Source organism: Odocoileus virginianus, chromosome 34 (genome assembly GCF_023699985.2).
Source record: "Odocoileus virginianus isolate 20LAN1187 ecotype Illinois chromosome 34, Ovbor_1.2, whole genome shotgun sequence".
Taxonomy (NCBI): domain Eukaryota; kingdom Metazoa; phylum Chordata; class Mammalia; order Artiodactyla; family Cervidae; genus Odocoileus; species Odocoileus virginianus.
The window spans coordinates 28,619,039-28,646,224 of record NC_069707.1 but is presented as its reverse complement, the minus strand read 5'-3'; the positions used below and the strand labels follow the sequence as shown (position 1 = coordinate 28,646,224).

General features: G+C 38.4%; 1 protein-coding gene across 15 annotated transcripts in view; it reads right to left on the bottom strand.

Annotated features, from left to right (window-relative positions):
- The window catches only part of AHI1 (Abelson helper integration site 1), a 220,548-nt gene that overhangs the window by 186,510 nt on the left and 6,852 nt on the right, over positions 1–27,186 (bottom strand). For 14 of the 15 annotated variants that reach the window (XR_011485574.1, XR_011485577.1, XR_011485575.1 and 11 more), the window contains one exon: positions 6,696–7,252. Coding sequence is in view for 10 of the 15 variants with exons in the window: in XM_070461310.1 (XP_070317411.1) it covers positions 6,696–7,252 (557 nt within the window). In the remaining 5 variants the exon portion in view is untranslated. Of the gene's footprint in view, positions 1–6,695; positions 7,253–17,158; positions 17,267–27,186 lie in introns of those variants that run through there. The other variant, XM_070461316.1, reaches the window with a different exon arrangement.

The window sequence follows — 27,186 nt, the reverse complement described above, 5'->3', positions numbered from 1 at the left end:
TAGACAGACCATGATAAAAGTAATTGGCACCACTGCTATGATTGGGTTCCCAAAAGACTGTGACTTCGGTCTCGCTTTTTCTCTTTCAGAGCCCTTGCTCAAGGGAAGCAAGTGGCCCTGTTGTGAGTAGCCCATGTGAAGAGGTTCATGCGGTAAGGACCTGATGTCTTTGGCCAAAAGCCAGTCAGGATCTGAAGCCTGCTAATGGCCACATGAGTGAGTTTAGCACTGGACCAACTGGCATGTCACTTGGCAGATCCTCCCCTAGCCAAGCCTTGAGATGACTGCAGCCCAGGCTGACATCCTGACTGTAGCCTGTGAGAGGCTCTGAGTCAGAGACACCCACTAAGCCACTCAGATCCTGAGCCAAAGAAACTGGGAGACTATATGTTTGCTGTTCTGAGCTGTTGAAGTCTGGGGTAACTTTTAAAGCATGTGCCTGTTAGCAACTCTGTTTGCCCTCTTTGTTACAACAGGTTGTCTAGCTTTTAATAAGAGGGGAACTATTTTTAGAATAGGACATTAAAGGAAACTGACCCTGAATATCAGAGAATATCAGACTATTTCCATCTCAAGTTGTTTATCCAGATGTAGATCACAAAAAACAAACTTACAGTAGTTAAAAGATAGTTTTTACCTTCTTTACCCCAAGGAGAGACATAATAAATAAGAATCTACTCACAGAAACTCACATTGTATATGTAAGCATATACATATAAGCACTGTATATAAAAAAGACTAAAGGAATACCAAATTGCTAACAGTGATTATCTCTGGATAGTTGGATTACTTATGTTTTCCTTTTTGTGTCTGTATGTTCTATAGTGAATAAATACTATTTGTAAAATAAGGGGAAAATGCTATTTTTATATATCTAAACAAGTATTTATAACTAAATAAAGAGTGTAATTATGCAAAATAGGATGATATTACTATTCTTGACAGAGTTGTCATAAGGGGAAAAGCACATATTCCTTGTAAAGCATTAGGCACCCAAGAAGGGGTCACATAAAGGTTAGCTGTGAGTATTCTACTGCCCATGTGTTCAAAAGAGGCTTCCCAGGTGGTGCAGTAATAAGAAAGCCATCTTCCAATGTGATGCCAGCGATGCAGATTCAATTCCGGGGAAAGGAAGATCTGGAGTAGGAAATGGCAACCCACTCCAGTATTCTTGCCTGGGAAATGCCTGGACAGAGAAGCCTGGCAGACTACAGTCCACGGGGTCTCAAAGATTCGGACATGACTGAGCAATTGGGCATGCAGAATACACATGTCCCAAAGGAGTACTAAACATCTTTCCGAAACTGTAACAGGGAAGAACCTTTTGTATTCTATTACAAGTTAATCACTAAAGGATGTTGCCTGTGAGCTTAAATTATACATAATGGCCTGACTGGGAATCCTGCTTCTAAAGCAATGAGCATTAAGCTTTGTTTAGCTCATGGAAACATCCTGACCAGGTCCATTTGTGAGTGACTGCAGGGAGGAAGAAATTAACACACCACCTCTGGAGGCTGATGGGAACAAGGAAGTGTTTGATTTTACTCCCTCCCCTTTTAGTATAAAAGGAGCCTGAATTCTAATTCAGGCAAGATGGTTCTTTGGGGCGTATGAGTCAACTGTTTTCTCAGTTTGCTGGTTTTCCAAATAAAGAAATTATTCCTTGCCCCAACAACCTGTCTACCAATTATCAGTCTGTTGCGCAGTGAGCAGTACGAGCTTAAGCTCGGTAACAAATTTTGGTGAAGCCAGCCAGGAGTCTTGTAGCTGCCGAGACCACCTGTCCTGAGGATCTGACCTCCAAAATTCCCTGAAGTGGCACTGGCTGCCCCAATACCTGGCAATCGGAGCAAGGAACCAACATTTGGGAGCTGATGGGCTCCATATGGTAGGGCAAGTCACTCCAGTGTGAGTAGCCAGGAACTGCATTCCCTCCCCACCTTTGGGCTTCTTTTTTTCTCAAGAATAAGCCAATTTATTTTGTGGGGTATTCCACTGGGGAGAGGAAAAACTGTAGGACTTTTACCTGATTTGTGAATCGGTTTGTGGGTTTCTTTGTATGTTAGCATTTGTTTGTGTTTTGTTTGTCTTGGAAAAGATGGAATGTTTCATCTATCCCTAAAGAAAGTCCTCTGAAGTGCATTTTGGGAATGGGATCCCATTACAGCTCTGAACCCATGGGTGAAAGGAAAATGATATCTTATTGTAACAACATGTGGCCACAGTACCTCTTAAAGATCTTCATCTTGGGACACTGTGCACCATATACTGCTATTCTTGCTATGTTAATTATGTCATTTTTGGTCATTTATTATGTTGTTAGTACATGTAAGACTCCCAAGACCAAACTTGAGGGTTTATTGAGGATTTTCTGTTTGTTCTTTGGGTTTTTTGTTTCATCTTTTGTGCTTTTGCTTCTCCATTTATAGCCAAATCAGTTTTGTGATACTTAAAACTTTTACTGATATGAAATGGGGAAAATAAACAGGAAAAAAAAAATCTGTTTCTGTCCAAGAGTGGGATATTCCAAGGAAAAGGGAGTTGTACTTGGCTCCTGAAGTCACCAAAAACTACACATAGAAACAGAAGCGTCTTTTCCATAAATATTAGTAAAATGGTTTCACCATGTAGACAGGTGACCTTGATTGGTTCTGTCTGCCAGAAACCCAATTTGAATCTACCCTCTTTTACAACTGGGTCTTACACTGCTGTATCAGATTCACGGCTAAAATTCTGGAATGGGAACTATGAGGCCTCTGTGTTTGTGTGTTTGCACATGTGTTACAGATGTGTGGCACTGCCAAAATTAATTTGTAAAGGGGCACTGTTTAATTGGCTTAATGGAATTAAGTGCTTACACAAATACTCAAATACAATGAACTGGCCAGAATGAGTTTCAGGTTCACATGATCTAGGAAACACTTGGTATGGAAATAATATCTGGAATGAAAAGTTAGCTTACACTTGTTTTTATATAGACATGTCTTTAGAGGCATCAACATTAAGTACAATACTTTCGTTGTACCTGTAGGTTCACTAGAAATCAAAAATACCTTATTCCTGTTACAAAGTTTATCAGAAAGTAAAATAATGGGACAAAGCTTTAAGTAAATATAAGTAAATGAAGTAAAGAGGTCTGGAGTAAACACTATGGGAATAATATTTTGGAAATGTCTATCTAGAATAGTCTCTCCAGATTTTCATAACTTGAAACTAAACCAAGTTTAAGGTAAGACTGAACTTAATTAAGAAATCTTAAAGGTAAAGTGGTAAAAACCTGAATTTCTTTCTCTAAGAGGATAAAAAGTTTTACTAAAATCTTGAACTACTTTTGGTAATTGTGAGTTTCTTTAAGTTATCTGTATTTGCCATTGAGATCTTTAATCATCATTGGTGAACTTTTGATATTTTTAAACAAACTTCCAAAAAGATCAAGTTTTAAGTGGAGTTCATCTGACCTCTGGCTAACTTTGGAGTTTTTAAGAGGGTCTCTGGAACACCTCAAATTATTTCTCTCCATCTAAGAGAGGATTATAGAACTAACTGGGCTTATCTGGCATGTTCAATTGCATGGGAAGCATTATTGAATAAATAACACTTAACACTTCTTAGACTGTATCACATGGGTGAATGTTATTAATATTCATATTCTATAAATTATATAAAGCTCCTAACATTCTGGTATATCCTGGTAAATGATATTACTCATAATTTCAGTGTTGTCTTAAACTGTCTGTCATAGCATTAATCAGGTTTCTATTCAAATGCATGTTATAATCCCAGTTGGTTGATGCTAAAGCAAAAAGGTATCCTTTTAATGATAAATTGCTATTTCACAGAGCACTGTGAATGACTCTACAGGTATTTTGTGAAAAATTAGGGAAGAATGATAATCCTTTATGTGCAAGCATCTGTACTATTATCAGAAAAGAAGAAAAAGGAAGGGAATGAAAGTGAGGATATGTTGCTTCAAACCTTAATTCCTCAAACCTTAACTGACCCAGCCAATCTGGCCACTATGCCATTACATCCACCCTTTCCACCATCTCCCATTTCTACCTAGTCCCAATTTCTGACACTGGGGTTCAGGACTTCCCCTCCTTACAGGGATCAGTTAGAAAATCCTGTGTTAGTTTCTGGCAGAGAGGGACTTGTTCGGATATTGCCATTTAAGACCAGACAGTGCACCCGATTGGGCCAGAAGCTACTATGGGAACAGGGTAATTTTCCTTATGCCGTTATCTGGTAGGGAGCTTAAATGCAAACAAACAGCTGGCTGGGTTTCTCAGACTTGTTTAATTGGAAAGATCCCAACCCTCCCAAGATTGCAACCCTTCTCATAGGGAGGATCCTCTATACATGAAGCACACTTGAGCACCCACAGCTGAACCGACCTAGGATCCCAGCGAGGGAGGCTGTTAGCAGAGCATGACTTGTTAGTGCATCTCGGCAGGGCTTTGAAGAGGGAAACCAAAGCAAAAGGGTTTGAACATATTCAGGAAATTCAGCAAAACAAATGAAGACCTCTCTGAACTTTTGGAAAGGATTTATCAGACCTACAGACATCATACTGATGCAGATTCTGAGACCCCTAAAAATATCACAATGGCAAATTTGACCTTTTGGGGCAAAGTGCCTCAGATATCAGGAGAAAGTTATAAAAATTAGATGGAACATTTGGAATGAACATTTCGCACTGGATTCCCAGAAGGTGAGTAACTGGATGAGAGGTTAAGTCCCCACTGGGGAAGGAATGATGTGCTTACTGTAGTAAGGAGGAAGAACTTTGGAAAACAGAAACTGCTCTAGGCTGGAACAGAAGAACAACAAAAGATGAGAGCTTCTTACGTGGCAGAGAGGGACACTCTGAATGAAGAGGCCCAAGGGTTCCCTTGGACTTGAGGCACTGAATTCCCCACAGGAACTCCAGGTAAAATTGACAGTGGGGAATAAGTTGATTAATTTTCTGATAGACCTCATTCTGGTCAAGTTTTTCACCAGAAAAGTTTGACAGAGTACCATCAGAATGCTGGAAATCTACAGTTCATGAAAAGCCCAGAAAAGGACACAGAGCTCTTTCCCCCAAGACCTTAAAAAAATCCCAGACTCCTGTCATCCAGATGGAGACTCAACACAGAGGAAGCTGCTCCCACCCCCCGCACTGAAAAAGAGATGTCACTTAAATACCCCAATTGCAAGAAATCTCAGATAACCTGATAGTGTTGCTGTGGACACTTTTTCAGGGTGGGTAGAAGCGTATTCCATGAATAGAGACTCTCTGAAAGCGCTCCTTTGGGAAATCATCCTGATTTGGATAAGCATTAAAACTATTCATCCTGGAGACCACAATCAACAGGAAAAACCATAAATGTCGCTAAAATACTAATGTCGAGAGACATTTAACTTAGCATAAGGCCTTGCCAGTTGCCCTGCTATGGATCAATGGCTTCCAGAAGCAGGCTTAAATGAAGCACCTTTAAAATACCGTATGGTAGGCCATCCACGAAGAAGGCAATGGCACCCCACTCCAGTGCTCTTGCCTGTCATGGACAGAGGAGCCTGGTAGGCTGCGGTCCATGGGGTCGCGAAGAGTCGGACATGACTGAGCGACTTCACTTTCACTTGTATGCATTGGAGAAGGAAATGGCAACCCACTCCAGTGTTCTTGCCTGGAGAATCTCAGGGATGGGGTCGCACAGAGTCAGACACGACTGAAGTGACTTAGCAGTAGCAGTAGCAGGCCGTCCAGGTATCTGCCCAGGTAGGGGCATCTAAGAGTGCTAAAAGACCTAGTATTTGCCAATTATACTAAAACTTCTGTACTACACTATTCATGGGTTTGCCTCCAACGGGTCTGCCTATCCAACAGAAGTAGATGGTAATTCCATCACAGCTGGGGAAGGGGCAACCAAATTGTTCAGTTTTGTCCAAATAAACAGCATAGGAATTTGATATAAGTATTGGGAACTAGAACCAAAACCACAAGTTATTATGAATTAGACAACAAAGTGGTGAGAGGTTTCATCGGGTTCAAATAGGACTGACTAAAGATTTCAAAAAGGACTGACTGAAGAGTCTAAGGAAATCTGTCACTTCCATTCAACAGAATGGTCTTTGTCCCTCATCCCGCAAGATTGTGGTATGGACACCAACGGGGGGGATTATAACAGGAAGAACCTTTTGTATTCTATTACAAGTTAATCATTAAAAGGATGTTGCCTGTGTGCTTAAATTATACATAATGGCCCATCTCTGGAAACACTGCTCCCCAAGTAATGAGAATTAAGCTAAAATACCTTTGTTTAGCTCGCATGAAACATCCTTACCAGGTCCACCTGTGAAAGACTGCAGGGAGGAAGAAATTAACAGATCCTCTCTGGAGGCTTATGGGAACCAGAAAGTGTTTGACTTGACTCCCTCTCCTTTTAGTATTTAGTACTCCCTCCTCCTCAAAAGGAGCTTGAATTCTATATCAGGCAAGATGGTTATCTGGGGCATGAAGCATCTTCTGAATTTGCTAGCTTTCTGAATAAAGTTGCCATTCATTGCCCCAACAACTGGTCTCTCTCAATTATTTGCCTCTTGTGAGGCAAGCACTATGAGCTTGGACTTAGTAACAAAATTCCAAGTATCACTCAAAAGCTGAAAATAGTGTTTTTTTAAGAGGACATTGTATATTTATCAATGAAACATACCTTGTTTCAGATTTAGACAAGATGGGAACTTTCTTTTTTTTCTTTTTTCTTTTTTCACCACTCAATTTGTCATCATGCAATGAAGAATCTAAGGGAAAGTAAGACAACTGCTCCTTGAGTTTCTTTCGGATTTTCTTCTTAATCTCCTTTGCCATTTCTTCAGCTACTTGCAGCTGGTACACTTGCATCAGTTGTTCCTCATCTAAACTATTCTTTTCTCCTTCCTCCTTGGCCTTTTCGCTTTTGTCATGAGTGACGCCAGGCTGTGGCTTCGTCTGTGTTTTCTGAGGTGCTGCATCTCCCTTCTCAGGAGCTTCTGGCTCCATCTCCTGTGCAGTCACCGGAAGCGCTGTTTTCGTAACCTTCTTACTTGCCTTTTCTTGCTTGGTGTCCTCCACACTAACATCATTTTCTGGATCTTCAGTTGCTGACTGCAGATCCCTTGGTTTGTTTTTAGTCACTCGCATGTGCTTCTCTGGGTTCTTAGTATTAACAGCAGTTACATCATCACTTTTAGTTTCCCTGATTTTCTGAAGATTGCTTGTAACAGCATCAAGCTAGAAGACGACATAATAACAGAGAGTCAGCTAAGCACAGTTTAGTTCTGAAAGAGAAAATCATGTTGCCTGTTTCACAATATGCAACACTGCGAAGAATATTTCACTTTTTACTCCAGGACTGTGACACATTCTAGGGCCTGCGGTGGGCATTTTCCTGCTTATTCTCTCAGTCTTAGACCAGCAATCTTGAGAATAAATTCAGATCGAATGAGTTAACTAACATGGGAACATGTTAATGACTTTTTTAAAGTGAATTAACTGCTCAAATCTCAAACGCTACTTTCCTCTGGAAAAACGATCCATACTCTAACCTAATTAAGAGATATCAGTGAAATTGCTAGAAAGTATTCCATGTACTCTAACAGAAAACCCACACAAGGAGCCAAGATGGCGGAGGAATAGGACGGAGAGATCACTTTCTCTCCTACAAATTCATCAAAAGAACATTTGAATGCTGAGCAAATTTCACAAAAGAACTTCTGATCGCTAGCAGAGGACATCAGGCGCCCAGAAAAGCAGCCCATTGTCTTCGAAGGGAGGTAGGACAAAATATAAACGACAATAAGGGAGTCGAAAGAGCTACGGACGGAGACCCGTCCCGGGAAGGGAGTCTTAATAGAGGAAGTTTCCAATCACCAGGAAACCCTCTCACTGGCGGGACTGGGGGAAGTTTTCGGCACTGTAACTGGGAGGAAAAATTAAACAAGGCCCACAGATTACGTGCCTAAAAGCAACTCCCAGCAGAAAAGTACCCCAGACGCCCGTACCCGCCAGCAACAAGCGGGGCGGAACGGAGAGGAGCGGGCGGCATTGCTTGGGGTGAGGTCCGGCCCGAAGACCCTGAGAGCAATCGGAGGGAGCTTTTTTAAACTGTGGGATAGCAAGGGACAAAATTAACCGGCCCGAACACACTGCCGGCGGTTCGCAAAACAAAGGGACTGAGAATCTCCAGAGAAGAGCCGGCCCATCCCCGCTGGAGGTAGGAGGCAGGGGGGAGGGGAAAAGGGCAAACTCAGCCCCTGAGAAGCCACCCCCTCCCACACTGCAAACAGGCCTCCGGGTTCTAGCTAAAGACTTCCTGAGACCCGACTGGCGGTGCGTGCTGGGGCCGCGGAGGGAAAGAGCGCGTCGTACCCGGGGAGAGAGGGCGCCCAAACCTCTGGCTGCCTGGGCCGCTCGCCGCGGAGGGAAAAGGCGCGCCGCACCTAGAGAGAGTACGCCCAAGCCTCTGGCTGCCTGGGCCGCTCGCTGCGGAGGGAAAAGGCGCGCCGCACCTAGGGAGAATACGCCCAAGCCTCTGGCTGCCTGGGCCGCTGGCCGCGGAGGGAAAAGGCGCGCCGCACCTAGGGAGAATACGCCCAAGCCTCTGGCTGCCTGGGCCGCTCGCTGCGGAGGGAAAAGGCGCGCCGCACCTAGGGAGAATACGCCCAAGCCTCTGGCTGCCTGGGCCGCTCGCCGCGGAGGGATAAGGCGTACTGCACCCGGGAGAGTGCGCCCAAGCCTCTGGCTGCCTGAACCGCTCAGGCCGGGGAAGGCACAAAACGCAGGAGCAACCGAATCTGTGCTTTTGTGGAGTACCCGAAGGCTGGAACCGCACTCAACGCAGGGCCCGCTCCATGTGGAGCAGCCGGGAGCCTGAGCAGTGTAGACGGCGAAAGCACAGACACCCGTGAGCGGGGCAAACCCAGTGTGGCCGGAACACGGTGAGCGCTATCCACACAGAGCGGTATCTGTCTGCAGCGCCCCGCCCTCCCCGTAGCAGGACTGAACTGAACTAGAGAACCTAAATAAGAGATCACCTCCGCCCGCCTGTGTCAGGGCGGAAATTAGACACCAAAGAGACAGCAAACAGAAGCCAAATAAACAAAGGGAACCGCTTCAGAAAGGACCGGTGCAACAGATTAAAATCCCTGAAGGTAACACCGGCTACAAGGGAAGGGGCCTACAGATATCGAGAAGTGTAAGCTGGAAAGAGGAGCTATCTGAAATTGAACTGAACCTACGCTGACCGCAACAACCTCAGAGAAATTCCTAGATATATATGTACATTTTTTTTTAATTTAAAAAAAAAAAAAAATTTTTTTTTTCCTTTCCCTTTCTTTTTTTTTTTTTTTTAAATTTTTTATTTTTTCTCTTTCATTTTCTTTTATAATTCCCTATTACTCCCCCATTACTCCTCAACTTTCATTTTCATATATATTTTTACGATTTTTTTTATTTGGGAAAAAAAAAAAATTTTTTTTCTTTTCTTTTTTTTTTTTTTTCTTTTTCTTGTTTTTCTCTCCTATTTCCTTTTAGAGTCCTCTAATACTCCTCTATTATTCCTTAACTTTCATTTTCATTTCACTATAGCCACACAAAAAAAAAAAAAAAGAGAGAGAGAGAGAAACCCTATTTTTAAACTGAACTTCATATACAGTTCTAAATTTTTTTGTGTTTTTGTTTTTAAATATTGTACTTCAAAGAGTCTAACCTCTACACTAGATTTTCAATCTTTGTTATTCTCCCTCAGAACACCTCTACTTCCTCCATTCCCCTTCTCTTCCCAATCCAACTCTGTGAATCTTTGTGGGTGTCTGGGCTACAGAGAACACTTTGGGAACAGATAACTGCGTAGATCTGTCTCTCTCCTCTTGAGTCCCCTTTTTCTCCTCCTGCTCACCTCTATCTCCTTCCTCCCTCTCCTATTCTTCATGTAACTCTGTGAACCTCTCTGGTTGTCTCTCACGGTGGAGAATCTTTTCACCATTAACCTAGAAGTTTTATTATCAGTACTGTATAGTTGGAGAAGCCTTGAGACTATTAGAAGAATAAAACTGAAATCCAGAGGCAGGAGAATTGAGCCCAAATCCTGAGAAAACCAGAAAACTCCTGACCACACGGAACATTAAGGAATAAGAGACCATCCCAAAGCTTCCATACCTACACCAAAACCAACCACCACCCAAGAGCTAATAAGCTCCAGTACAAGACATACCACGCAAATTCTTTAGCAACGCAGGAACATAGTCCTGAGTGTCAACATACAGGCTCTCCAAGTCACACCTAACACAGAGACCCATCGCAAAGCTCATTACTGGACACTCCATTGCACTCCAGAGAGAAGAAATCCAATTCCACGCACCAGAACGCTGACACAAGCTTCCCTAACCAGGAAACCTTGACAAACCAATCGTCCAACCCCACCCACTGGGTGAAACCTCCACAATAAAAAAGAACCTCAGACCACAAGAATACAGAAAGCCCACTCCAGACACAGCAATCTAAACATGATGAAAAGGCAGAGAAATACCCAACAGCTAAAGGAACATGAAAAAAGCCCACCAAGTCAAACAAAAGAGGAGGAAATAGGGAATCTACCTGAAAAAGAATTTAGAATAATGATAATAAAAATGATCCAAAATCTTGAAAACAAAATGGAGTTACAAATAAATAGCCTGGAGACAAAGATTGAGAAGATGCAAGAAATGTTTAACAAGGACCTAGAAGAAATAAAAAAAAATCAATTAAAAATTAATAATGAAATAAATGAGATCAAAAACACTCTGGAGGGAACCATGAGTAGAATAACAGAGGCAGAAGATAGGATAAGTGACTTAGAAGATAAAATGGTGGAAATAAATGAAGCAGAGAGGAAAAAAGAAAAAAGAATCAAAAAAAATGAGGACAACCTCAGGGACCTCTGGGACTATGTGAAACGCCCCAACATTCGAATCATAGGAGTCCCAGAAGAAGAAGACAAAAAGAAAGGCCATGAGAAGATACTCGAGGAGATAATTGCTGAAAACTTCCCTAAAATGGGGAAGGAAATAGCCAACCAAGTTCAAGAAACCCAGAGAGTCCCAAACAGGATAAACCCAAGGCGAAACACCCCAAGACACATATTAATCAAATTAACAAAGATCAAACACAAAGAACAAATATTAAAAGCAGCAAGGGAGAAACAACAAATAACACACAAAGGGATTCCCATAAGGATAACAGCTGATCTATCAATAGAAACCCTTCAGGCCAGAAGGGAATGGCAGGACATACTTAAAGTAATGAAAGAGAATAACCTACAACCTAGATTACTCTACCCAGCAAGGATCTCATTCAGATATGAAGGAGAACTCAAAAGCTTTACAGACAAGCAAAAGCTGAGAGAATTCACCACCACCAAACCAGCTCTTCAACAAATACTAAAGGATCTTCTCTAGACAGGAAACGCAGAAAGGTGGTATAAAAGTGAACCCCAAACAACAAAATAAATGGCAACGGGACCATACCTATCAATAATTACCTTAAATGTAAATGGGTTGAATGCCCCAACCAAAAGACAAAGGCTGGCTGAATGGATACAAAAGCAAGACCCCTATATATGCTGTCTACAAGAGACCCACCTCAAAGCAAGGGACACATACAGACTAAAAGTGAAGGGCTGGAAAAAAATATTCCACGCAAACGGAGACCAAAAGAAAGCAGGAGTCGCAATACTCATATCAGATAAAATAGACTTTCAAATTAAGTCTGTGAAAAGAGACAAAGATGGACACTACATAATGATCAAAGGATCAATCCAAGAAGAAGATATAACAATTATAAATATATATGCACCCAACATAGGAGCACCGCAATATGTAAGGCAAACGCTAACGAGTATGAAAGAGGAAATTAATAGTAACACAATAATAGTAGGAGACTTTAATACCCCACTCACAACTATGGATAGATCAACTAAACAGAAAATGAACAAGGAAACACAAACTTTAACGGACACAATGGACCAGCTAGACCTAATTGACATCTATAGGACGTTTCACCCCAAAACAATCAACTTCACCTTTTTCTCAAGTGCACACGGAACCTTCTCCAGAATAGATCACATCCTGGGCCATAAATCTAGTCTTGGTAAATTCAAAAAGACTGAAATCATTCCAGTCATCTTTTCTGACCACAGTGCAGTAAGATTAGATCTCAATTACAGGAAAAAAATTATTAAAAATTCAAACATATGGAGGCTAAACAACACGCTTCTGAATAACCAACAAATCATAGAAGAAATCAAAAAAGAAATCAAAATATGCATAGAAATGAATGAAAATGATAACACAACAACCCAAAACCTATGGGACACTGTAAAAGCAGTGCTAAGGGGAAGATTCATAGCATTACAGGCCTACCTCAAGAAACAAGAAAAAAGTCAAATAAATAACCTAACTCTACACCTAAAGCAACTAGAGGAAGAAGAAATGAAGAACCCCAGGGTTAGTAGAAGGAAAGAAATCTTAAAAATTAGGGCAGAAATAAATGCAAAAGAAACTAAAGAGACCATAGCAAAAATTAACAAAGCTAAAAGCTGGTTTTTTGAAAAAATTAACAAAATTGACAAACCATTAGCAAGACTCATTAAGAAACAAAGGGAGAAGAACCAAATTAACAAAATTAGAAATGAAAATGGAGAGATCACAACAGACAACACTGAAATACAAAGGATCATAAGAGACTACTACCAGCAGCTCTATGCCAATAAAATGGACAACTTGGAAGAAATGGACAAGTTCTTAGAGAAGTATAACTTTCCAAAACTGAACCAGGAAGAAATAGAAGATCTTAACAAAACCATCACAAGCAAGGAAATCGAAACTGTAATCAGAAATCTTCCAGCAAACAAAAGCCCAGGACCAGATGGCTTCACAGCTGAATTCTACCAAAAATTTAGAGAAGAGCTAACACCTATCTTACTCAAACTCTTCCAGAAAATTGCAGAAGAAGGTAGACTTCCAAACTCATTCTATGAGGCCACCATCACCCTAATTCCAAAACCAGACAAAGATGCCACAAAAAAAGAAAACTACAGGCCAATATCGCTGATGAACATAGATGCAAAAATCCTTAACAAAATTCTAGCAAACAGAATCCAACAACATATTAAAAAAATCATTCATCATGACCAAGTGGGCTTTATCCCAGGAATGCAAGGATTCTTTAATATCCGCAAATCAATCAATGTAATACACCACATTAACAAATTGAAAGATAAAAACCATATGATTATCTCAATAGATGCAGAAAAAGCCTTTGACAAAATTCAACATCCATTTATGATTAAAACTCTCCAGAAAGCAGGAATAGAAGGAACATACCTCAACATAATGAAAGCTATATATGACAAACCCACAGCAAGCATCACCCTCAATGGTGAAAAATTGAAAGCATTTCCCCTGAAATCAGGAACAAGACAAGGGTGCCCACTCTCACCACTACTGTTCAACATAGTTTTGGAAGTTTTGGCCACAGCAATCAGGGCAGAAAAAGAAGTAAAAGGAATCCAGATAGGAAAAGAAGAAGTGAAACTCTCGCTCTTTGCAGATGACATGATCCTCTACATAGAAAACCCTAAAGACTCTACCAGAAAATTACTAGAGCTAATCAACGAATACAGTCAAGTTGCAGGATATAAAATTAACACACAGAAATCTCTTGCATTCCTATACACTAACAATGAGAAAACAGAAAGAGAAATTAAGGAAACAATACCATTCACCATTGCAACAAAAAGAATAAAATACTTAGGAGTATATCTACCTAAAGAAACAAAAGACCTATACATAGAAAACTATAAAACACTGATGAAAGAAATCAAAGAGGACACAAATAGATGGAGAAATATACCATGTTCATGGATTGGAAGAATCAATATTGTCAAAATGGCTATACTACCCAAAGTAATCTATAGATTCAATGCAATCCCTATCAAACTACCAACAGTATTTTTCACAGAACTAGAACAAATAATTTCACAATTTGTATGGAAATACAAAAAACCTCGAATAGCCAAAGTAATCCTGAGAAAGAAGAATGGAACTGGAGGAATCAATCTGCCTGACTTCAGACTCTACTACAAAGCCACAGTCATCAAGACAGTATGGTACTGGCACAAAGACAGAAATATAGATCAATGGAACAGAATAGAAAGCCCAGAGATAAGTCCACGAACCTATGGTCACCTTATCTTCGACAAAGGAGGCAAGGATATACAATGGAAAAAAGATAACCTCTTTAACAAGTGGTGCTGGGAAAACTGGTCAACCACCTGTAAAAGAATGAAACTAGAACACTTTCTAACACCATACACAAAAATAAACTCAAAATGGATTAAAGATCTAAATGTAAGACCAGAAACTATCAAACTCCTAGAGGAGAACATAGGCAAAACACTCTCCGACATAAATCACAGCAGGATCCTCTATGACCCACATCCCAGAATTTCAGAAATAAAAGCAAAAATAAACAAATGGGACCTAATGAAACTTAAAAGCTTTTGCACAACAAAGGAAACTATAAGCAAGGTGAAAAGACAGCCCTCAGATTGGGAGAAAATAATAGCAAATGAAGCAACAGACAAAGGATTAATCTCAAAAATATACAAGCAACTCCTCCAGCTCAACTCCAGAAAAATAAATGACCCAATCAAAAAATGGGCCAAAGAACTCAACAGACATTTCTCCAAGGAAGACATACAGATGGCTAACAAACACATGAAAAGATGCTCAACATCACTCATTATCAGAGAAATGCAAATCAAAACCACAATGAGGTACCATTACACGCCAGTCAGGATGGCTGCTATCCAAAAGTCTACAAGCAATAAATGCTGGAGAGGGTGTGGAGAAAAGGGAACCCTCTTACACTGTTGGTGGGAATGCAAATTAGTACAGCCGCTATGGAAAACAGTGTGGAGATTTCTTAAAAAGCTGGAAATAGAACTGCCATATGACCCAGCAATCCCACTTCTGGGCATACACACCAAGGAAACCAGATCTGAAAGAGCCACATGCACCCCAATGTTCATCGCAGCACTGTTTATAATAGCCAGGACATGGAAGCAACCCAGATGCCCATCAGCAGACGAATGGATGAGGAAGCTGTGGTACATATACACCATGGAATATTACTCAGCCATTAAAAAGAAATCATTTGAATCACTTCTAATGAGATGGATGAAACTGGAGCCCATTATACAGAGCGAAGTAAGCCAGAAAGATAAAGACCATTACAGTATACTAACACATATATATGGACTTTAGAAAGATGGTAACGATAACCCTATATGCAAAACAGAAAAAGAGACTCAGATGTATGGAACAGACTTGTGGACTCTGGGAGAAGGCGAGGGTGGGATGTTTCAGGAGAACAGCATTGAAACATGTGTATTATCTAGGGTGAAACGGATAACCAGCTCATGTTGGGTACATGAGACTAGTGCTCGGGCCTGGTGCACTGGGAAGACCCAGAGGGATCGGGTGGAGAGGGAGGTGGGAGGGGGGACTGGGATGGGGAATACATGTAAATCCATGGCTAATTCAAATCAATGTATAACAAAAACTACTGTAATGATGTAAAGTAATTAGCCTAAAAAAAAAAAAAAAAAAAGAGGGAAGGGACATGTGTATACTTACGGCTGATTCACCTTCTCATATGGCAGAAACCAACAAAACATTGTAAGCAATTATCCTCCAATTAAAAATATATTTTTTAAAAAAAAAAAAAAAAAAAAAAAAAGAAAACCCACACAGGTCATTTATCTTGCTTCATAAGTTAATTGAAAAACCAAAGGTTTATAGCTCTAGGATTACTCTGCAATTAGTCCAAACATATCACTGAAAAGGCTGCTAAGTATTAAATATCATCAAGTTAAATCAAATGACAGACTAAGCACATACTTGTATTAATAACTTTCCCATTCAAAATTATTTAAAATAAGAAATAAACAGAAAATAATGCTAGAAATCAAAAAGGAATGTTACTAGTAATAAAATAAATATTTTGAGAAATTCCCCAAGGATGAAAAACAGGCAGGATTAGATCCATTAAGAAATCCATTAAGAAACTACCAGAGAAAACCACAGCCTGTAGGAAACGATTTCTGCAGAGAAAAGGCTGGTTCTGGGGAAGCCATAAGCTCAGGCAAGGAATATGAAAAGAAGGGATAAGCCTGAGGATGACCAGCTGAGGGGTCGGGAGGGCAGCTCCGTTCCCCTCCTCCAGTTGCGTTACATGGTGACTTTCACCCAGAGAACAAAACAGCGGAACGTGTAGACATGGCTTCACGTCTCAGGCAGGTACAACCCTCACCAATAGCGGAAGCAGACTATGTTGAAAACCACCAACAGGCAGGAGAAAAATTCTCAAATACAAAGATGACTAACAACTGAAAACTAACACTGAGGGACAGTAGCAGAATCAAGGAGGAGTTCACCAAATCCAATAAAAGAGAAAATTAACAGGGAAGAACAACAAACAGCATAAACAAAATAATTTAAAATAAGCAGAATTAATATTAAGAAATTCAAAAAGATATGAGATGAAAAACAACTGCAGATGTTAGAACTAAAATTTTGAGTGACATAAATAAAAGCTGAAGAGATGCATTCAAAAAACAGAATGGGTAGAACCATGGTGATAAAAGACTGAAGTCAAAGAATTCTCCCAGAAATGACTGAAGTTCAATTATTGAAAACCCGCATGTTTCAAAGTAGTTAGAATGTCTAATATATGTGAAAAGATGGAAAAATGTATCCCACCACATAGCCAATATTTTATCATCTTTAAGACTCTTCTGCTCACCTAAAATATATTTCCAAATTTTACCTATTCCTTAAGGGTAAATTCTGAAGCCATATCCTCCAAAAATCTTTCCTAATCAAATTTAATAAAAATATCTTCTTAAAGGTTTATTTTCACATGTTCTGTTTCTAGAAGCAACATATCCATAAAACATTAAAAAAAAAAAAAAAAAAAAAAACCAGAAAATTTTAAAATAGAAAAAAATTCAGAAATTACTTAAAAAAGAAAACCCAAAGTTCAATCCTGGATTGCCTCACACAAGGAAAATCAATGATAATCTGTTCAGAAACTTACTTTTGTCTTCTTTCTCTGAAGACAGTCATACTTAATAACCTTGAATTTCCATTACATCAATACAGAGCAAATGCTAACTTTTCTGTTTTCTCAGTACCAGAAACGTAGTGGCAATCAATGTAAACTGTGAGCACACTAATAAATGGGAAAAGATAACCAAAAATTAGAAACAGGAGAAAGAATTATAGTCTAGAAAAAAGGATTTTGAAAACGAAACCCTGGGGAAGCTCATCAGATGAAGCTCGTAAGAAGTTTATTTACTCTCCTCCACTGATCTGTCAACCTTTGTACTAATAACATCATTTTAAATACACTCCTTAGAGTATCTTTGGTAGAATTCCACAATTCTATTGCGACGATAGTTCCATTACTTTTTAAATTCCTGTTTTTGTGATTTGTATTTCCTTTTTCTTGCTAATCGCTTCACGAGACAGATTTTACATGACCAAGTAATTTATAAATGTAAAATTTTTGTTGTTCTAGTTTTGTCATACTATAATTTAAAAAGTCTACTTCATGGAATTTCACATTTCATGGACTATCACTGAATTTTGAAATCTCTCAAATACATTTGTTCATGTTCTATTTATCTTTAACCATCCGTTTATCTTTACCATCTCTGCATCATTTTTTTGCTTTAGTTTGTTTTTAAAAATCAGTATTATTGAGACATATCAAATTATATGAATTACAATAATAATCACCGGCTGTAAGTGTATACTTAAATGAATTTTAACAAACATATACAGCCATGACACCACATGATAACACTACTATCAAGATATTAAACATTTCTAGTACCCTACGCGTTCCTTTACAAAATCAGTCCCTACCCTCCAGGTCCGGGTCCCACTCAACCACCGATCTGTTTCCTTTCACTACAGTTTGTCTTGTCTAGAATTTCATATAGATGGAATCATACAGAAGATAGTTTTTTGTTTCTGGCATCCTTCACTCAGCATAAAGCTTTGAGATTCATTCATGTCGTTGCATTTATAATAACATTCCACTTACTGCTCAGCAGTATTTTCATTTTATGGAACGATATTACATTTCATTTCTCCATATACCAATTAATGGACATTTGAGTTATTTCTAGCTTTGCATGTTATGTTTTCATTTCTCTTGAGTAAATATCCACAAGTGCAACTTCTATATTATATGCTAAGTATATGCTTAAGTTCTTAAATAACTGCCAAACAGCTTCCTAAAATGGCTGTGCCAGTTCTCACTCTCAAATGAGTTCCTATTTAACACACTTGTCAGCACTTAGCATTGTCACTTTTCATCCTTTGCATTCTAATAGGTATGGAATGGTATCTCCGTACTGTTTTCAAACTAATAACAGCATCACTAAGCAGGCTGCCCCCGTGGCTCTGCTATAAAGAATCCACCTGCAATGTAGGAGACACAGGAGATGCGGGTTTGATACCTAGGTCACAGGGAATATCCCTGGGTCCGGAAGATCCCCCAGAGGAGCAAGTGGCAATCCATCCCAGTATTCTTACCAGGAGAATCCCATGGACAGAGAGCCTGGTGGGCTACAGTCCATGGGGTCGCAGAGTTGGACGCGACTGAGCGGCCGAGCACACACGCCGTGCTGAGCATATCTTTACTGAGCACATCACCACACGTGCTTAGTTCCTATCTGTATCTCTTTGGTTACTTGAGTTCACCCCTTTTGCCCATTTTCACAAGGTTGTTTCATTTTCACAAGGTTGTTTCACATCATTGAGTTTTGAGAGTTCCTAAGGTTTTCTAAATACATTTTATCGATGTGTTGCAAATATTTCCTCTCAACTTATAATTTTATCTTTTCATTTTCTCAGCAATGTTTCAAATTTTCACAAAGCCCAATTTAACCCCCTTTTTGTTTATGGTTCATACTTTTGTATCCTGAGAAATCTATTCATAACTCAAGGTCAGCAAGCTTATCTTGCTTATTCTACAAGTTATATATGTAGAATTTAGCTCTTACTTTTTTTAAGTCATTGATCCATTTCTATTTAATTTCTGAATATGATATGGTCATAGTTTACAATACTGTATATCGGATTGTTTCAGCAAAATTTGTTGAAAAGGATTATCCTTTTCCCCTCTGAGGTATCTTGGTAATTCTGGCAACGATCAATTGACCACATACACTGGGGTCTATTTCTAGACTCTCTGCTGATTTATGACTGATATGTCCACCTTTATGACAATACCAGGTTGTTCTGGTTACTACACCTTTACAATGAGTTTTGAATCAGATGATAAAATTCCTTCAACTTTGTTCTTCCTTTTCAAAATTGTTTTGGCTGTTCTAAGTTTGTTGTTTATATTTCCAAATAAATTTGAAAATCAGATTTTTAATTCTTAACGTCTATTGGCATTTTGATTAGGATTCAATTAAATTAACAGATCAAATTTTCAGAGAACGGATAATAATAATCTGTCAATAATTACCTGACAATACTTTCAATCCATGAATATGGATATCTCTATTTGGTTTTGATTTTTAGCAGATTAGGGATTTTCAGTATCCAGGTTTGCATATATTTTGATAAATGTAACCTAGATTACTATATATTTGGTTACTATTACAAATGATATTTTAAATTTTAAATTATTCACTACTGGTACAAAAATACAATTGGTTTTTATATTTAGACCTTATATTCTGCTAATTCATTAAATAGTTCTAATAGCATTTTTTGAGATTCTGTCATCTGCAAATGAGATTCTTTTCTTTTACAATTTTTATACTTTTAAAAAAAATTGCATTATTGCATTGGTTACCTATACAGTTAGGAATATCTATGGTGATATGCTCAAGTTTAGAGCAAAAGCTTTCAGTTTTTTAATTTTAAGTACTATCTTAACTGTAAGTTATTGTAGATTCCTTCTATCAAGTTGAAGAAGTTCCCTTTTCTTTTTGTTTTAGTTATCAGAATGGGTGACAAATTTTGTAAAGTCTTTAACTGCATTTATTGAGATGATCATATGGTTTTGTTTAATTTTATGGTGAATTACATTGATTTTTTTTTCAACACTGTGATATATTGCTGAGATAAATTACATAATGTATATAATTATTTTTATATAATGTAAGACTGATTCCCTAAATTTTGTGGAAGACATCTGCTCTGTGTTCAAAAGGGATACTGGTGTAATTTTCCTGTAATGTCTTTCTCTTTTAGTATTAGAATAATTTAAAATTGCCCCCACAAAAGAATGGAGAAGTATTCCCTCTTTTTACATAGTCTGAAAGAATTTATATAGAATTATTATGATTTCTCCCTCAAATGTTTGGTAAAATTTATTAATAAAGTCAGCTGAGAAAACTAGCCACCTAGTTTTCTCCACAGGTTTTTAACCACAAATTACATTTTTAAAAAATATATAAAATATTCAAGTTATCTCTTTTTGAGTGAGCTTCAGTAGCTTGTATCCTTCAAGTAATTTAAACATTTTATCTAAGTTGCTAAATTTATTGTCATAAAGTTTTTCATACTACTCCTTTATTGTCCTTTTTAGGTCTTTAACACATCTACAGTGAATTACATTTACATTCCTAATATTAGTCATTTGTCTTCTTTTCTTTTTTTTCTGATCAGTCTGGTTAGAGGTTGTGAAGAAAAGAGTTAATTCAGCAGCCCTCATTGCTCAAATCCTGCAAATCCCAGGTCTGTTTGCAGGATCAACTCTTGGCTGGCTCCTAGGAACTGAGCTCGGAGCTTCTGGAATGTTGAGCCTGATAAAGGTTAATGAATACATGAACTAACTAAAGAATATTATGAGTAGCTGGACTTAAGAAAAGGCAGAGGAACCAAAGCTCAAATTGCCAGCATCAGTTGGATCACAGCAAAAGCAAAAGAATTCCAGAAAAGCATCTACTTCTGCTTCATTGACTAAAGCCTTTGACCGTGTGGATCACAACAAACTGTGGAAAATTCTTGAAGAGATGGGAATAATAGATCACCTTACTTGCATCCTGAGAAATCTGTATGAAGATCAAGAAACATCAGTTAGAACTGGACGTATAACAATGGACTGGTTCAAAACTGGGAAAGGAGTATGTCAAGGTTGTATATTGTAATCCTGCTTATTTAACTTATATGCAGAGTACATCATGCAAAATGCCAAGCTGGATGAATCACAAGCTAGAATCAAGATTGCCAGGGAGAAATATCAACCTTAGATATGCAGATAACACTACTTGAACAGCAGAAAGCGAAGAAAAACTAAACCGATTCCTAATGAAGGTGAAAGAACGTGAGAAAGCTGGTTTAAAATTCAACATTCAAAAAACTAAGATCATGGCATCCGGTCCCATCACTTTACGGCAAACAGATAGGGAAAAAAATGGAAACAGCGGCAGATTTTATTTTCTTGGGCTCCAAAATCACTGGAGATGGTGACTGCAGCCATGAAATTAAAAGACGCTTGCTCCTTGGAAGAAACTATGACAAACCTAGACATGTTTAAAAAGCAGAGATACCACTTTGCCAACAAAGGTCCATAGAGTCAAAGCTGTGGCTTTTCCAGTAATCGTGTAGAGATGTGAGAGCTGGACCATAAAGAAGGCTGAGCGCCAAATAATTGATTCTTTTGAACTGTGGTGCTGGAGAAGACTCTTAAAAGTCCCTTGGACAGTATAGAGATCAAACTAGTCAATTCTAAAGGAAATCAACCCTGAGTACTCATTGGAAGGACCGATGCTGAAGCTGAAGCTTCAGTACTTTGGCCACCTGATGCAAAGAGCTGACTCACTGGAAAAGACCCTGATGCTGGCAAAGACTGAGGGCAAGAGAAGTGGGCAGCAGAGGATGAGGTGGTTGGATGGCATCACTGACTCAATGGATATGAGCCTGAGAAAACTCCAGGAGATAGTGAAGGACAGGGAAGCCTGGTATGCTGCAGTCCATGGGGTCACAAAGAGTTGAATACAACTGAGTGACTGAACAACAAGAAAATCTAGCATATTTTCCACCCTTTAAAATTAATTTAACACATAAAACATTTTTAGAAACTGTTATTCATAAAAGAAGTTATCACCTCTATGAAATAACATTAGGATAAAATAAGATAGGAGAAAATCAAAGAGTGAAATCAAGATGATATAGGATTGACAATGATAGTGATTTAAATTCCTTCCTTTAAATTAAGGCAAAAATTCAGATGCAACTACAAAATTAATAATAGCCACAATTTGAGTATTTATCCTCTACTTAAAAATTTATATTTATTGGTTCCAGTTATTACTACTGAGTATCAAACCACTCCAGACTTAGTGGTATAAAACAATAAATCATTCATTATGCTTTGAACTCAATATATCCTCCTTATCATGCCTCTTGTCTCTAGTTCTTAATATTTTGATTTCATAATCTGTCACTTCATTCATCACTTTCCATTATCATGTACTTTTTATCCATCACACCTGTCTGGAAAAAACTCCAGGCACTGTTTAAATTAAGTGATGTTCATCTCTATAACTATAACCAGGCTGTTGAATGCGGCCTGAAGAAACTGAACCACTTCAAAGATTGGTGCTATTATAAAGATATGGCCTATAAATTCAACTGAGACCTCAAAGCTACAAACAATTCTCCCATGCTGCATAATCTGTTTATATGCATTCTTCTGTACCTTTTGCATACTGGCTATCTCAAGTTGTCTTCACTTACCTCTGATGTTCAATGTTGTCACTTCTTGACTCACTTTCACAGGTGAGTCAAAAGCCACCAAATGGAAAGCTGCAACTTTCTACTACCAAATTTACAAATTTTCATGTACTCTAAACAATCTTTTTCCCTTTCCTTCTCATTATAAAGAGGTGGGTCTTAACTTGTATTTCTAAAACATTTTCCTGTCCTGTATCATCAAATCTCTCCCTTATCTTCCCAAATATCAGCACTGAAAATACTCCTTTATACAGTTAACCTTTCTGAAAAAGTTGTCCATACTTGTGCTGCTTCATCTTTTTATGAACATTATATCAAAAAGTTTTGCTCTCTACCCTGGTGATTAACTTTTGAATACTTCTTTGGTAAGTAAAAATACCAATCTGGTTTCCAACCTAAATCACTTTTAAAGTGTTCCTGTATTTTTATTAGTTGATGTCATTTTCTCTTGTCATTAATTTTTTTTCATACCTTTTGCTCACCTAAGACACCTGCGTGCTAAGTTGCTTCAGTCATGTCTGACTCTTCATGACCCTTTGGACTGTAGCCCACCAGGCTCCTCTGTTCATGGAATTCTCCAGGCAAGAAAACTGGAGTGAGTTGTAATGCCCTTCCCTACGGGATCTTCCCAACCCAGGGATCGAATCCACGTCTCTTATGTCTCCTGCAATGGCAGGTGGGTTCTTTACCACTAGCACCACTTGGAAAGCCCTAAGAGATATAGTATCTTACTATTCAAGGCATTTATTTGTAGCATTTCTTTATTTATTAACATTTGGAATGGAACTTACTCATAGGTCCTTCTTTAGATTGATAGGGGAATAGAACACTAAAAAGAACCTTCTGATTCCAGAATACAAGTGCTCAATAAATTTTAGCTATTACTATGTTATTGGCTATATGAGTACTAGATCTGTGACTATAAAAAAAAAAAATCAGTTTCAGTGAATTAGCTAACTTTTAGTTGTATTTGTTTCTGACTCAAAGTATCTTCTACCTCAGATTTATCTATTCCTTCAACAAGTATTTACTGGTCTTCTGTGTGCAGACAGAGAATATTCTCATTATTTGGGATGTCTTTCATTTAAGATCAGAGTATCTTCCCACACTGGAAAACTGAACCAGCCCACTTCTATTTTCTTCAAGTATTTGTCTCTTAATTTAGATTTTTACATTTAACTTTTTAAGATATCTGAAATGTAATTTAATGTGAGATAAAATGAGACTGTAAATGACCTTTTCCCCCAGAAGATAAAGCAATGTTATCAGTACTAGTCCCTGTACCATAGCTTCTTGAAGCCCCTGGCAGAAACAACGTAGAAACTTCTACATACATAACTGGTTTTAAGGCTCATCCAAATTTATTTTCAGAATATAAACTCTCTATTCCTAAACACTTTGTTTTCATTCATGTCTCTGGAGATGGTACTACACATTCAACTAATCTATCTTTCGTTGTTTTGTTGACTTTTTTCAGGAGGGAACACCAGTCATAATTCTTTCCCAATTCACATGCTCCCTATTGCCCTCATACATGACTGACAATGTAGGCGAGTAGATCCCTTGGAACACTGTTTTTCCCTAAATATTGTATGATCTTGCTCCACTGTCTTTCAACTTAAAGTGTTTTTGGAGAGAAGCTAGAAACACACTAGGTGTTTCTTCTGTTTAGATGCTAGCAAAATTTCTCTCTCCCTTGAAATTTAAGTTTCCAGATTTGAGTTCTCATCTCAAACTTTACCTGGAATGCAAGATGGATTCATCTCTTCCCACATCCTTTTTCATTCTCAGGAAAGTTTCCTCCTCATCCTCTTTCTATTATTCTGCTCCATTAGTGCTGTCTGGGAACATAGACTTGTAAGTCAAGTATTTCTATATGTCCTTATTTACTGTATCTTTCATTTTAGTTTCAGCCATTTTCTCTCACATTTGTAGGCCAATCACTAAATTTTTCCTTAGTGTCAATTCTATTATTTTAGGCCTGAGGTACAGTTTTTGAGGCAGCAATGAAGAAAGAATCACGGAGAGACTGTAGTTTTAAATCCAGATTCTAAAATTCTTACATGACATTAAAAAATATGGCACAAAGGTTGTATATGTAGGTTGTCTCTAAGTAGAAGGATTCAGGTTGTTTTGGTTTTACTTTAGTGTAACAAAAATAAAAGATTTCTATTAATATAATGCAACTAAATTTTGTCTGGTAAATAATAATATGGGCTTCCCCATGGTTCAGCTGGTAAAGAATCTGCCCGCAATGTGGGAGACATGGGTTTGATCCTTGGGTTGGGAAGATGCCCTGGAGAAGGGAAAGCTATGTAAATGATTTCTACTAATATAATGCAACTGAATTTTGCCTGGTAAAGAATATAAATCTCTGTAAATCACGTCCATTTGAACTGGTTATAACATCTTACTGGTTCCCTCATTGATCAGTGGGCTAAATAAAATTTCTGATACATGTTAATACATACAAAAATGTGTGTGTGCTCAGCTGTGTCTGACTCTTTGCAGCCCACGGACTGTAGCCCACCAGGCTCCTCTTCCAAGGAATTCTCCAGGCAAGGATACTGGAATGGGTAACCATTCCCTTCTCCAGGGACTCTTCCCAACCCAGGGATCAAACTTGTGTCTCTTAAGTCTCCTGTACTGGCAGGTGGATTCTTTATGTATAAGAATCATACATACATTTAGCACCACCTACATATAAATAAATTACTCCAGCTTACTCTATTTCTGGCTATATGAACCTGGCAGAGATAGTAAGTGGTTTTCTATTCAGATAGTCATAAAATTTCTCATGTGCAAAATAAGACCTCTAATACCTACTTTCATGATTAACAGGAGAATCAGAAATGATAATTTGTAAAAACCTTATCACAGTGCCTGATAGACAGTTGAAAAACAGTAAGATAAACCTTTCATTATTATGAATTCTTCGATGGCTTTCTCTTTGCTTAATCTTCTTATTTAAGCCCGCTTCCTTTTTAGTCTCAGCCTGTTCTACACATGGGAGTTCTTATTCTGAAGAGGTCCTATCACTTCTTACTTTACTAAACAGGGTCCTATTAGGTTGTGGTAAAGACAGTAGATTCTGAAGTCAGATTGTCAGTTTGAATCAAGGTTTTATCATTAACTATGCAACTCTGGGTAAGTTATTCAAACTCTCTGTGATCTAGTTTCCCTATCTGTAAATGTAAATGAAACTTCATAATTATATTGTTTGTATTAAATTAAAAACTAGTGAATATACATAAAATATTTAGAAGTGCTCAAGCTCTCCCTTGAAAGAGAGCACTGTATTTTAGTAAATAAAAACAGGTATCCTCCTCTATTTGTTAAAGCAACGCATTTCAAAAATACTTTTGCTTTCTAGGAATAACCTGCTTTTGTCCGGCTGAAAAATTCTTCCTAAATACTTTTATCTTTAAATTAAGAGAGACTGTGGATGGCCTGGTGTGTGCCAAAAGAGACTGAGTAAATTACTTTTAATGACCTGTCCCTTAGGTGTCCCCAACACCTAAACTGGATCTTAGATAAGTGGACACATCTTCTGCCCATTTTCTGGTTATCCATTGAATTTAGCATCCCTGGCTTAAACTGTACCTTGTTCAAGCTCACAAAGCCCAGTTCTGACAGAGAGAGAAAGTACGAATTCCGCTTGGTCTGAGTCCATAAAAATATTCTGTAGTTGCATCCAGGGCTCTTTCTGGTTTGCCAAATGTATACCACTTTCCTCAAGGTGAGGGCATATACCAGTAAGCAATGTTCACTGTCCATATGCCACTATTCCCTACCATACACCAAAAGCAGCATGTTCTATCTTAGAGCAGCATCCACTAGGGTAGACCTCATCTGCTCCATTCTCTCAGTGGTTCTTACTTTGTATGCAGTGTAGTACACTGGGGTACTAGGAACTCCTTACATGCATCCGGCTGGATCCTAGCCAAGGTCAATACTTTTTTTGTTTCACTCAAGAATATAATTATTACACTGATGGCTGCCAGGCAGAACACTAAAATGAAGAGGTCTCATGACAAAATACAGACCAGGTTAGAATATGCTCCAAGTAAAACGTAGGATGCATATAACTCATAAATCTCCTGTTAAAGGAATGTGTGTATTCCTTTTCTCAATTACCAGAACACACATGTACCAATTACCAGAACTTGCATGAAGTTACTTATTTGTGCTTGTGTGATTACACAGAGATTATGGTCAAAGGAGTGTATGAAATGGGAACACAAAGGGAAATAGCGAGACAGGTTTGAAGAGCGAATAGTGCCTTAACTGGGATACTATTACAGACTCTAATACCCGAATCAGGTTGTAGTTAATTTCTGACTTGTTTAGTATTTCTTT